This window comes from Callospermophilus lateralis, chromosome 10, assembly GCF_048772815.1.
Source record: "Callospermophilus lateralis isolate mCalLat2 chromosome 10, mCalLat2.hap1, whole genome shotgun sequence".
NCBI classification, from domain to species: domain Eukaryota; kingdom Metazoa; phylum Chordata; class Mammalia; order Rodentia; family Sciuridae; genus Callospermophilus; species Callospermophilus lateralis.
In genome coordinates this window covers 68,117,413-68,132,132 of record NC_135314.1, presented here as the reverse complement: position 1 = coordinate 68,132,132, position 14,720 = coordinate 68,117,413, and the positions used below count along the sequence as shown (strand labels likewise).

At 36.2% G+C, this 14,720-nt stretch overlaps 1 protein-coding gene across 1 annotated transcript in view; it reads right to left on the bottom strand.

The window, feature by feature from the left end:
- Positions 1–4,036: 4,036 nt before the first annotated feature.
- The window catches only part of Morc1 (MORC family CW-type zinc finger 1), a 153,862-nt gene continuing 143,178 nt past the window's right edge, over positions 4,037–14,720 (bottom strand). Inside the window, exons 26-28 of the mRNA XM_077110339.1 lie at positions 14,136–14,189; positions 7,202–7,396; positions 4,037–4,183 (exon numbers count right to left, since the gene is read on the bottom strand). Coding sequence (XP_076966454.1) covers positions 4,037–4,183; positions 7,202–7,396; positions 14,136–14,189 — 396 coding nt within the window. The remainder of the gene's footprint in view (positions 4,184–7,201; positions 7,397–14,135; positions 14,190–14,720) is intronic.

The window sequence follows — 14,720 nt, the reverse complement described above, 5'->3', positions numbered from 1 at the left end:
CATTTAGTCTCTCGCTCTTCACTACTGACATATGCTCTTGGAAACTGACATATGCTCTTGGAAAGCTACTCTAAACCTCTTACTAGCTACAGGCTAAATAAGAACAGAAAGCCAGTGAGATTAACTTATCTGTACAGTTTTAAGACTGAGGTCACTCACCTCTGATGGTATTATGCTTACAGCATCCCAGAGGATAGTTTTCTACAAAGGACAGGGGCACTATTTTTTTAGTGAGTGCAATCTTTGTCATCCACTATGCCTACATTATCAACTAGCACAGTGAGTCCAGGTGAAGGAACTTTTCAGGTGTTTTGAAATAGTAACTTTTCATTGCTATTTTACAGATGTGAAAACTGAGACTTGTGAATCTAAGGAATATTTCCGTGGGTTAGGGGAGGTGAAACAAAGTCTAGCATAGGTTCTAGACATTGTCCCATCACTTACTAACTTCATTGAAATATTATCTTCTCAAGTATCGTTCCCCAATCTAAAATTATAATATGAGTATCTGTCTATTTGTTCCTGATAGTCTAAACATAAATTTAGATGAAGAACATTTTTCTCAAGGGAAAATTATACGTTTGGAGTATTATTAAATTAAAAGGAAGTCTATGTATAAGAAAGGAATCATGGCTAGAGAAAACCAGATGATTGGTGGTATGTCAAGCTGTGGATGTAGTAGCAAGTCGAGTCTGATCTGAAGATAAAAGAACATACATGGCTGTGTCTTCTGGCTTCCTTTTTTTGGTTTGTTTTTGTTTTTCTCTTTGTTCCTCTTTTTTGTCTCTCAAATCTGTATCTTTGTATGCTTTCTTCCTGCTAGTTTTGTCTCACTTCAGTTCCCAAGCTAATCTAATCTTGTCCTGGCTAAATCCAAATTGCAAATGGATTTGAGAACCGAGTCAAAGAACCTAAGAGTGTATCCACCGTCCAGTAACGGAAACAAAGCACCTCAAGTGGTCCTCAAGCATCTTGCTATCAATCATATGCAGGATCAGATTCCCAGGTGGAATGCAATTCTGTTAATCCTGAATTCTGGTTACCACCTCCTAACCATAGATGGATCTCTGCCTTAGTCCTAGACTAATTACCTATTTAATAAATCCCCGGTTCCCCAAGAACTGGAACCATTAGATCTGAAATAAACTGTCTTGACAGGAAGTGGGAGCAGTTAAAGTGAATATGATTAATTCTGTTTCAAACATATCAGTGCAGACTTTCAGTAGAACATGCTCTACTTCACAACTAGAGTTAAATAATAGGTGGACGACTGAGCCATAGTAATTTGTAACTCATTCAGGTGGAAGTATCACTTGAAACCATTACAGGAGATGAGGTTTCTTATGTCGAGTCAAAAGAAGCTGAGACAGAGATGACTGAGCCCTGTGGATGATCCAGGTAGGAACTACGCTGAATATTCTGCCAGCATTCTCCTGGGGTCTTCCTCGTCAGATTCTGTTCCTCGTCAGATGTCTGCCAAAAGGACGCCTAGGAGACTGGCTTCTTATCACCATGACCTTCTATTCATCATCTGTTTTCACACTGAAGGAAAAATGGATACCGATGATGGCAGAAGAAGAACAAGAACGTCCCTTGTGGAGGAAAAACTTTAGATAATACAAGAATCCAAGGACTTGAAACACAAAAGATGTGTTTCTTCACATAAATCACACATATTAAAGTGTATATAAAGATGAGTTACTGGTGCAACTATCTCTACTATTGAGATTTCTTACATTGAATATGATATCTGTTTCCAAAAATCAGGAATTGTTTGGTATAAAACATTAACCAGTCATAAGGAAGTGGGGAAATATCTTCATTAATAATATATCAAAGAATAATTCAAATAATTATAATAAATATAACTATAAATGTGAAAAACGCTTGAAGAAAAATGTAAACTGGTACTCTAGGACACCAAGACTTGAACATATAGAAAGATATATTTTGATATTGAATTTAGAAAAGCTTCATTAAAAAAAAAAGTAAGTCTATTCTCTATATATTATTCTATGCTACAACCACAAACTCGGGGTAGTAGCTACTGAAAAAGTTAATTCTAAGTTTTTTTAAAAATTTTTTCTTTAGTTGTATATGGACACAATATCTTTATTTATTTATTTTTATTTTTATGTGGTGTTGAGGATCAAACCTAGTGCCTCACACACGAGAGGCAAGCACTCTACCATTGAGTTACAGCCTTAGCCCAATTCTAAGTTTTAATGAGAATTTAACAGGTAAGTATACACAAGAAATTATAAAAAAATAAAATTTTTAAATATCCTTACCAAAAAAACCTGGGTCTGGCATGAGAAAATACTGAGCAATCAGAGAAAAGGCAGAGGGACTTTTTTTTTTTTGTTTTTGTTTAAAATACAAAGAGCAATCTAACATACAAAGATAGCATTGAAGATTAGTGGGGAAAGGATTGATTATCCACATGATAATTCTGGGACAGTGCTGGGGCTATGTGTAAACATATATACACACATACACAAACAAAATGAGGTTTCTTTTGGGGAAATAGCCCAGTGGTAAAGTGATTGCCTAGCATGCTTGAGGCCTTGGGTTCAATCCCCAGAGGAAGGAAGGAAAGAAGGAAGGAAGGAAGGAAGGAAGGAAGGAAGGAAGGGAGGGATAGATTTCTTTACTTCTAACCTATTTGATCAGCAAGATAAGAGTGTGACAATTCACTGGGTAGCCAAAGGTATGAAGAAATAGCTGTTCATACATTACAGAGGAGGGTACATTGCAGTGTTGTTAGGCAATGTCTACTGTAATAGCATCTATATATCTTTCACTCTGCAATACACCTTGTTAGATTTGACAGAAAAAAATTGCAAATGTGTGAATTATAAGGATATTCACTATTATAAGGATACTCATAATAATATGCATGCAAATCCAAAAGAACAAAAAAAAAAATAATAAATATCCATTGATAAGGGTATGGTTAAGTATATTTGGGAATTTCCACAGAATGGAATTATGAGGAATAGTTAAAAATAACAAAATATGATCTCATTACCTCTTAATACATTATATATTATTACATATATCCATACTGATTTGAAAAGTTCTTGATGGTGTTCAGAGAGAGACAATGCAACATCATCTTTTGGATGCAATTACATCATATTTCCAGTTATATAATGGTCAACATGGTTTTACATACATTGAGTGTTTGGGAGTGGATTCACAAGTGATTGGTAGAACAAAGTAATATAGAATTTCAATAAGAAAACTAGTAAGAGCATGCTTCTTAGGAGGAATAATTAAGGGGCTAAGGACACAAATGAATGAAGAATTTTCATAATATCATATTGAACACATTCCACATTTTGTACTATGTGCATTATGTAAATTAAGATTGTACAATTCCACAAAGGAGTCTTAATGCTTTTATTGGTTTTGTTCAAAGCTGAAGACATTTCTGAACAAACGACGTAACCAGTTATTAAGGAAAGTGTTAAAACAGTTTCTTACATGTGTCTAAATATAAAAATACAATTCTTAGCATCTGTTATATATATGTTCTGCTTAAGAGATTTATTATTTAACTATAATTAAATTGTAAAACAATCATATAAACTTTAACCCAAAGGTGTTTTGGAGGATTTATACTTTCTGCTTTCCTGAGGATTGGCTGCAGTGGAGAAAAGATACAATATCTTTCAACACACATTCCAAGAGAACAAGATTCTACAGTCCTTTGTATATTGATTTTGAAATCCACTGTTTTAGAGCTCTTACAATTATCTTAGTAAAAGCAAAATTTAAGTGACATTTTCATTTGTCTTAGTAGCTTGCATGGATTAGAGAACTCTAAAAATTATTTCCAAGAGAACAAGAAAAAATAGGAAATAGGGTTGGCAAATTTATAAATTGCAAATCAGTCTCCATCTCTAAAGTATACAATTTTTTAAAGTTGGAAGGTAAAAAAAATTTACAATAACAATAAAGAAAGGAATTTTTAAAAAATCTTCCAATTTTCTTATTAGCGTTTTTTGAAAGGGAATACCTTTGCTGACTTTTAGTTTTGAGAAGTCCTTCCATTGCTCTCTAAAGGGAGACCATTCCCTGTGACACTTTGTTTAAGGGGTCTAGAAAGGAGATTATCTTCTTTCAGCAAAGCTTCTAAATAAACGTCAATCTGCTCCAGGTCATCTACTGGACCACCCTGGAAGAGAGAAGCAATACTCACACCAGAGAAAGCAGCTGAGAGTTTACTCACGTTTTCTGGGCAGGCTCCTGACAGTCTTCTCTATGATTCATGTAGCAACAGAACCTGTCCTGTGTTTGAATAATGCTTTTAACCTTTTCCAAATGTTTTCTCGTTTAATCTCATTTTATGCTCACAAGGGGCTAGGAATTCATATCGTATTTTCTTCTTTATTGGAGGTTGGTTCCACTGGCATTTTCCTCCTTTTTAAAAATTACTTGTCATATCACTTGCCCCTCTCCACCCCCATGTCATTCTTCTCTATTTTAGGCTCTCATCTCCTATTTTAAAAATTCATGAATCTTCAGCCTTTTAGGCCAAACCAGACAGATAAAAATTTGGCTTCTGTTTCTCCTCTTCCTACTGTAGCCTCTTTTCTCCCAGCCTCTGCCTTGCTGCCCTGCTCTGTCTCTGTATCCTTCCTTTCCCACTCGCCCTCAGCTCCACATGGGTGTAATTTCACAGTCTCCTTCCCTGGGCTTCGGGATCCCTGGACAGATCCATGGGATATGCTAAATCTTTCTCCTTCAGGCCCAACCAGGGAGTCGACTATCTCTCCAACTGAGCAGATGGATGAGGAGACTGTTAGGATGGACCTTCCAAAAACTATCCCAGTTTTACTACTGTCCCACCAAGTGTCCAACTCCTTCATCTTTATCTCCTCTTTCCTTTCCTCAGTCCATTAAATATGCTTCAGCTTTATTCCTTCTGCTCTAGATTAGCTCAGTTTTCTAACAAGGGTTCCAGTTTTGTGACTGGGGTCCTGTTCCTGCAAAAGGGTTTCAATGACATTGATATTTACCTAAGTTTCCAAATATAATAACCACAAAGAGTTCCCTGTGGCTCTTGCGAACACAGCCAGGACTTACCTGTTAGGCATAGTCTGATCCTTTGGCTATTAGTCTCTGTCTGGCAGATGAAACTTCCTCTTAGGACCTTATGTGGATTTTACACTCCGTTTCTTGTGTGTCTACCCTACTCTTATCTGCTTCAGGCCTATCTCAACTCAGTTCTCTGTTTTATTTTACCACAGTTGCTCCAGCAGTCAGAAAAGTAATGATGGACACTTCAAGTGGTGGAATGAGAGTAATATACTTGAGTCAGAACTCTTTGGGTATCTTTTCACTGATACTAGGTAAAAGATTTCTATTCTGCTGGCTAAAGTCCCTCACATCCCTACTAAACTTTATGAATAAAGCAAATTTAACTAATATAATTATCTTGGCTAGTCTGGGAAAACTGGCCAAGGTAATTAGCCAAGGGGTTTGGTATTGAAGATAATTTTTAAATTTTTTAAAAAGTTAGTAAATTATTATTCTTTCATTTTTTTTTCTCTAGCCAAACAGATTTTCTATGCTGAGAACCAAAAATTTTTAAGAATTCTTTTTTATTCTCATTAAGTGGTATTCAATTTCTATGATACAGAATTTCTCTGTTCTTTCAAGCGTTCACTATTATTAAAACCAAAATTGTCACTGAAACGCTACCATGCCTAGGTTCCATTCCAATCTTTTTATTTATAAAATCATTTACACGGAAAAGCATTTATGGCCACAAGACCCACAAGGAGCTCTGCTAAATCCCACTCTCACAACAATAATGAACTTGAAGAACTGGCTGAAGTGATGGTGTTGATAGACGCACGAATACTGTTACCATAATGTAGACACAGCATTAATCATTCATTTTTATTTTAATAGTGTAGCATTTTAATTGTGCCTATATTACTGAAGGGGGGTAACTTCTCTTTCAGCAATTTACCAAATATTAAGAAAAAACATTTTCTGCATTTCATTTCTACTTAATATAAGAGAAACTTCATGTAAACTAAAAGATGTATATGTTTTAAAGGGAAAATAAACTTTCACCTTGAAATGTTCGCAGCTAGGACTGAAACCCAGACAGTTGGGCTTAAAAGTCCCATTTTATACCAGTGTGTGGCCAGTCTCCTAGTCTCTCCACTATCTAATTCATGGGCAAGGTCATCCCCATTCATCCTCCAGGCTTGGGGGCTGGGGAAATAGCTCAGTTGGTACAGTGTTTGCCTCATATGCACAAGGCCCTGGATTCAATCCTCAGCACCACAAAAATAAATGAGAGAGAGACAGAGAGAGGTTAGCAGGCAACCCTGCTCATGTTTGGTTTTATATGTGGGCTCAGCTGTGAAGTGTATGTGCTTCATTCACCAGGACCATCCTCCAGGCTTTCTGTAGGGGACACAGTTCTCTTACACATTTCTCTCCTGGGAGGATTCTGTCTCCTGTCCCGGCCCTCAGGGCCTGTATCTGAGGATAAAATGTCATGGGCTCCCTAAACTCCACCGTCCTGGCTTGCATTTTTCAATTTATTTCTAGAAATACTTCTATAGAAATACTATAGAAATACTTCTCAACCTTGGCTGATACATTTTAATTTTTGCTGCATTTCTATGTGCTGTCACAGAAATTGAGCTCTTCCTCATTAGTTCAATCTATCATAGAAACTCAATTCTTTATGCATTAAAATATACAAAGTCATCTGACAGTAATTCACACTTCCATGATGTTTCCTGGCCTCTCCAACCTCTCCTCTAAGATTAGGAGTTTTTTTTTTTTATTTTTGTATGAGGATAAAAATAAAATATCTTGCTTCCTGACTAAGTTGGGAAAAAATTCTTAATGGACACATGCTATTGAGGAGACTCAAAAGTGATCGATCATTGTCTTTTACCAATAGAATGGCATTAATTGCTCTTATTATCACTGTAAGAGAACAATTAAAAAATTCTGATTTTTTAAGAGAAAAAAGAATGAAATTTTATAAATATTCTTATATATTTTTTCAAAATGCATTTATTGATGATTTTGATATTCTTTAAGTGGCAGTAAGGATGGGGTTAGGTGACTTGTCCCAGGTCAGTAAGCAAATGATGATGTTAGGAGGGAAGTCTAACCACAGAGCATATTCCTATTACTCATATACAATGTCATCACTCACCAGCTGAAGTGTCTGCAACAACATTGCCAGTTTTACACGAAGATTCTTCAGTTTATCCTCAGTAGTTTTTCTTTTTTGTTCACAGTGTCCCAGAGATATTTCATTAAGAATTCCTCTTCTATTTGCATCATGGATGATGCACTGCATTTTTCTTTTTATTTTCTTTTCATATTGGACCATGTAAACATTCTGGATCTGGGAATGTTTTTTAAACAGTCTTAATATATTTTTAAAATATTACTATTCCCCCTAATAAATGAGGTGATTTCATATTCCAACTGCACACATGTACCAAGCATCAACCCTGCATCTAAGTTTGACAGGTGGTCCAAACTGAGGACACCCTTACTCTCTGATGGGAAAGGGAGAGAGAGGAGGTAATATGTACCATATTCCTATAATTATAAGAACTGGAGAGGCACACCAAGGTAGACTCAGAGACCCTTGCTTTGGAATGAAGAACTCCATGAATGTGAATTTCTTCTCCCATTAGCAATGTAAAATCATTCAATGCACAAAGGGGGAAGTTTCCTGTGGCCCACTCTCCACAGCACCAGCAGCTCATGGACAATGACAGATGGCCAATGCTTGGGCCACCTTAAAGATGATATGTTATTTGTGACTCAAGTGTAGTAACTGTAAAGCACAGAAGCTACAGAATGAGGAATTTTGTTTCCTCACAGTGTACGTTCTTTATCCTACTGTGAAGAGTATGGACTGTTAACCATTGACCTCTTGCTAATTCAGGGGTCTTGGCTATTTTCCAAGATGGCATGTTGTGCTTGGGGATCTCATGAAGCAGGATAGGCAACAGAGAGGAAAGATGCTTCAATTTTAGAATGGCATTAATTGCTCTGATTACCATTATAAGAGAACAGGGGATATTCTGAGAAAGGAGATACAGGGAAAAATCCCATTTTGACAAACATTTTAATGTTTCCTACAATAAGAAGATTTCTGAATTCTAACATGACTGGGTTGCAAGGAGAATTGTAAAGCAGCCTCGTTCATCTCTTGGGCCTGCCCTACCCACTCACCGCCATCCATCACCTTCATGAACACAAGTAGACCCTTCTCAGGCACTGCCCACACCATCACTATTACACACTCTGCTCTCACTAGTTTCTCTTCTTTCTATGAAATTATTTAAACAAAAAAATCTTGTATTATCTATAATTCTAATAAACATCAGTACTTTGTAAATTTGAGGCATTAATTGTAGGTGATAGAAAAATACGTAAGGTAGTCTTTGTTCCCAAGAACTTTCTAGTTGACAGCATGAGCTAATTCAAGTATGCAAACTTTATATCTTATGGGAGAAAGGGTACTATGTCCCCAGGTAAGGCTTGGGTATTGTTAGAGTTGATAGAAGGGTGAGAAGTCTCCACTCAATTAAAGAGCATGGAAATCCTGACTTGGAGTACTTGACATGGGGTTATGTGAGCAACTCACCTCGACTATGTACACACTTCACCCACCATTAGTGGAGAGGAGTATGTGGAGCAGGGACCAAACAACACTCCATTTTGGCAACAAACATGGGCCGCGTGTGTGGATAATAATATGTTAAAGATGAGACTAATTCTCAGGTTTGCAGATGGCTATGTAAAGAAATCTTAGATTTTTAGTGGCTTAAACTTCCTAAAAGCTGGTGTTAGGCACCAAGAATTAGAATCTGAAATCCCTGGCCTGTGTCCACCTGTTCTCGCCTTGTTTCCTGAGTTCCAGGACTCATTCTTCTAAGCATTCACCAACCTCATTCCTGCCTCTTGCTCCTGCTGCTTTCTCAGTCCAGTAAATTCAACTCATATTAGCACAAAGCTCCTTCCCTGCTTCAGGTCTGAGATGCCCCTTGCCCACTGTTTCTGAAAATCACCTCCTTCTTCCCAAACACACCATCGCTGTCAACTCCCTGGCCCTGCACGATTATTTTATGGCAAATTACATCATGATTACATATTTATGTGTTTATCATCTGTCAATATGTGCCTCTGAATTCTTTTTCCTTTGTGGGTTTGTGATCTGTCCCTCCCTCTTTACATATAACCTCCATGTAAAAAGGATTTATTTTTATTCCTCTCCACATTTCCAAGGTCTGGAACATAACACTAAATAGCAGGGAGTCAAGAGAGCAGATATGCAGCAATCACAGCAAGAGAATTTCAAACACATGGAGCCAGCCTGATTTTCCAGGCTACAAACATCTTGGAGAGGAATCTGCTTGCTTGTTTTGTTTTGCTTTGATTAATGTATATATTGAGCAATGATCAAAGCAGGGTAATTAACATATCATATCCATCACCTTAAACTTTCATCATTTCTCTATGACAAGTATATTCAAAATCCTCTCTTGTAACTTTATGATGAATTATGTTTCAAATTGTCTCTTGTAATATACATATATAAATTATATGTACATATATAATACGTTGTTGTTAGCCAAAAGGAATCCACTTTTGAACATCTTATCCTATACAAAGTTGATAACTTAAAACTAAGGCAACAACCACTTCTAGGAGGCTTCTCAGAAGCTTCTCAGAGGTTTCAGTCAAACCTAGGGGTTGTCCTCTCCCCTGGCTTGAAGGTCAAGGACAGTAAATGATTCAACCCAGGAGGGCAGAGTCACAGAGCAGAATTAAGATTCGAAGGAAAGAATATTCAACGAAGATTTAAATTTTCTGCTTTGAGTTCAGAAAGTCTAGCTCTAGCAACTTTGCAGTGCCACAATCTTAACAAGTTGTGAAATAAGGAAGGCCTATGAAATCTGCAGCTTTTATATCACACAAAAGGGGGTATTCATGTAAGTGTTTCTACAGGAAGACACTATAGCAGAAAGAATCAACTACGATTCAATACATAAATGTTAAAATCCAGATGCAAAGGTACCTACTGAATGCTGCTAGGATACAGATTTGGATAAGATAGGATTACTAACTTCAAGGACTTTGTAATCTAGTTGAGGAGAAAATGACACAAGAAATTATTGTAATAGAAAGTAGACATTTTAATTATTGATAAAATCAAGTTTTTTAGGTTCTTTTATAGCAAAGAGAGGTCATAATTTATTTCAGATAGCAAGACAAGGCAATGATTTTGTAAAAGATTATCATGACCAAGTTCTAAATAGAGTGGGAGGTCTTCAAGGGACCCACTGTAGGCTGGGAGTATGGATAAGCTAGGGGCAAGCATGTGGCAAGGCTCAGAGGTAGACCAGGTAATGGAAGTTGAAGTGATGTTGAGATATTCATTTTAGATGGAGCAAATGACTTTTGAGCAGAAAGAAAAAAAAAAAGATGGCAGTTCAGGTCGGATGGTGCAAGGCCACCATGGCAGGAACACCTACCACTCTAACAGCAGTTACAAAAACCACGGATGTAGTTGGGATGAGGTGACTTTCACTGAGTATTCTATGTGGCTTTCTTTATTAAAGGTACACACCCTAAAGTAAATGGCATAGATTAGTCCTTCACATGGATTTAAAAAAAAAATTTGTATCTTTCTTATAACCATTCGCCTAAAGCCATTGATTATTTAGAAAGTCCTTAAGACCACAGAATTTCATTGTTAGGAAAGCTATGATTTCAGTTGTTCCCTATTTCAGTTTCAACAGGAAATTCTGCCTTCTTGACTGTTTAGCTTACTTTGATCCTTTGAATCTCACTTGTCCTGAATATCAAGAAGATTCTAGTCATCCTATATGCTAACACTGTTGACCCTAACACTTATATTATGACCTCCAAGGTCCAACAACCTGGCTCCTTTACTGACAGTGCAGACACTTGGAAAATATCACTTGTAAATACATATGAAAAGAAATACATAATTGGATAAACTTCAATGATGACAGTCTAATTCTTAGCCAATTTCTAAGTTTTATAGTGTAAATATATAAAACAGGGTTCCTAATCATTAGATATAAACCTGTGGGAGGATGCCAGTCTCCATAGCCAGACTTACATTTGGGATAATCAATTCCTGCTGGTCACTAAGCCAACCTACTACCACACATACACACTACACCTAAAGATTCCACTTTGAGCACCTTTACTACATACATCTCATGTTATAATGTCAAGGTCTCCAATAATTTGAAGACAATTCTTCAATATCAACCTGCTGAGGAGCTGTAATAGAACTACTGCAAGTAATATGTGAAAATTCTTTCACAAAGATCAAGCACTGAAGTCTGGATAAGAATAAGATGGGGGAAAGGTAGTATAATGGAAAGAACTTCAAAGCAGGACAAATTTGAATTGAAATCCCAAATCTAATACTTATTTGCACCATGACATTGGGATATTATCTTTCTGAATCTCTATTTCTTCATTGCTAAAATGGAGATAGTGGCACTTGCCTCCCAAAGCTGTAAGGGTGACATTAGGTAACATACAGAAATGGACTTTAGCATCTGGCTCAATCAATCACAATTCCATGTTAGCTGATTAAAATAACATTAGTGCTAAATCAGGGGCAAAACCATACTGAAAGTAAACTTTGTCTTTTATTCTACATAAGAAACATTGACAAGATAGCCTAAAATGAAATGTTTAATTACTGTTTTTTTAAAAAAATATTATTCAGAAAACAAATTTACTTTGCAGTTGAACAGTAATGAGAAACTAAGTACAACTCCATTCCTAGTTGCTTAGCATAGTCCACCAGACACTCTGTCAGAAACATTAGAGACAAACATACCAACAAGGGTTGTTAAATTTGGGAAAGCTAAAAAATTGAATATATTATGATGATAGTGCCTTTATAAAAAGTAATTTGGTTTAGGTTCTAATTTTCATTTCAAGTCTTCCTAGTCATATTTGTCTTCTGAGAATTCACAATTCTTTTTCACTTACAAAGTATGAATATTCAAGTATACATCATTCTCTATAAAAGAGATGAGGCTTCAAGGTTTATAGCAGCCCAATTCACAATAGCGAAACTATGGAACCAACCTAGGTGTTCTTCAACAGATGAATGAATAAAGAAATTGTGGTATATATATACAATAGAATATTACTCAGCCTTAAAGAAGAATGAAATTATGGCATTTGCCAGTAAATGGATGGAGCTGGAGAATATCATGCTAAGTGAAATAAGCCAATCCCAAAAGGTTGAATGTTTTCTCTGAAATGTAGATGCTAATTCAAAATAAGGGTGGGGCTAGGGAAGAATAGAGGTAGTTTGGATTAGACAGAGGGGAGTGAAGGGAGGGGAGGCAGTATGGGGGCAGGAATGACAGTAGAATGAATCAAATATTATTACCCTTTGTGCATACATTATTACATGACCTGTGCAACTCTATATCATGTACAACCAGAAGAATGAGAAGTTATACTCCATCTTTGTATGATGAGTCAAAATGCATTCTACTGTCATGTATAACTAGAATTTAAGGGAGAGAGAGAGAGAGAGAGAGAGAGAGAGAGAGACAGAGATAGAGATATGAGGCTCTCATAGCTGTGCTTTGAAGAGCTCCAGGGGAGCCATTCACCTCCTAGTCTTTATACATATGTATACTGTTATGGTAGCTTCCAGAAGAAGGCTATAGACACCAGCACATGGAAGAAGAAGAAGAAGATGCTAATGTATGTGCTGGTGATGGAGTTTGTGTAAGTATGAGAAAACACAGGTAAAGTGTGAATGATGATCTGACATCTCAGTATTGATCTTGTGCCATGAAAAATTCTAGGCTCTTATGGCACCAGGGAGATGTCTGAATGACAACTGATCATCCCAGCTCCAGCATGAATCCCCCCTGTTAGCTTGGCTGAGTTCACATCTTGGAGTCCCTGTTCCCTAAAGTGTGAAATAAGGGAATTGAGGGCATATGATCATGTGGGCAATTTCTATCACAAAACTGATGGACATTGTGCACTCTTTTATGCCCCAGGAAATCTTTAAAAACTAGATACTGTTAAAAAAAAAAAAATATATATATATATATATATATATATATATATATATATATATAGAGAGAGAGAGAGAGAGAGAGAGAGAGAGAGAGAGAGAGAGAAAGGTTGTAATAAAGTACCAAAAACTATTGGCATTAATCAGTAAACTTGGATGATATGGGACAATGGATAAATTTCTTTAAATTCTTTCTTTAGATTATTAGATTATTAATAATTACTTTTAAAATGGAAAAATCATACTCTTAGTAACTACTGATAAGATACTAAGGGAAAAAACTCAAAGAGATGTTATCCATTCATTTGTTGATGGGTACCTGAGCTGGATCCTAAGTTGGCTATTATGAATTGTGCTGCTATAAACGTTGATATAACAGTATCACAATAGTATGTTGATTTTAGCTCTTTAGGATAAATACTAATGAGTGGAATAGGTGGGTCATATGGTGGTTCCATTCCTAGTTTTCTGAGGAATTTCCATACTGCATTCCAGAAATGTGTACTAATTTTCAGTTCCATCAACAATGTATGAGTGTATATTTTCCCTCTCATCCTCACCAGCATTTATTATTATTTTTATTCTTGATGATTGCCATTCCAACTGGAATAAGATGAAATTTCAATGTAGTTTTGATTTGCATTCCCCTGACTGCTAGGGATACTAAACATTTTTTATCACGTATTTGTTGTCCATTTGTATTTCTTTTCTTTTTTTTTAGAAGTGTCAATTTGGTTCTTTTGCCCATTTATTGATTGCAAATATTTCTTAAAGGCTGAGAATTTCCTGTTTTCTGTCAAAACAGTTCTACTCCAAGTGCTTCATAAGCTGTATGTTGTGGAAACGTTTGCATTTTAAAATTCAAAAGATGTTGCTTTATGACATCTGATGTACTACACATTAATCTCAGTCTTGATAAGTAAATGCAAATTTGATTTCCTTCCAAACTAACATTTGGAAATTTATATTATTTATCCTTTGGAACATGGGTCATTTAGAATATAAATGACTACACTGAAGACAGACTTACCTGGTTGAAACATATTTTCAGCTTTTTGTTCGTCTGCTCTGGGCATTGCTCCAGCTGTTTTCATAAGTGATAAGAGAACAAGATATTAACTTTGGAGAATGCAGTGCCTCCAACAGAGTTATATCATGCAAGTATCTAGTATGAACAAACCTAGAACCAGCCAACAGTGGTACTATTGGTCTTTTAAGCTTGGATTCAAATAAATTAATTAACTAAATTATACCTCACTTCATTCCAAACAAAACTAAAAATGGGTTGAAGTGGTTTACATAAATAAATACAGCATGGTTAAAAAATGTGTGATTAAAAAAAATAAGCTTGAAAGAAAATTAAATGATAAAATTGTAAATATTGAAAAAGAGCTGTCTAAAGGCAACTGGAGTCTGGATTTCTTGAAAGAGAAAGTTAGAGAAATAGCCTGGGAGTCACTGGTTAGTGTAAGAGTCATCCAGAAATGGTATTTAATAGAAGAAAGCAGTTCAGGAACACACCCTCAGACATGATGACATTCAGAATCCAAGCAGAGAAGGAATCACCATAAAGAGGGAGGTAGTCGAAGAAAGTGGGAAGTGTGTAGTGGGGGGA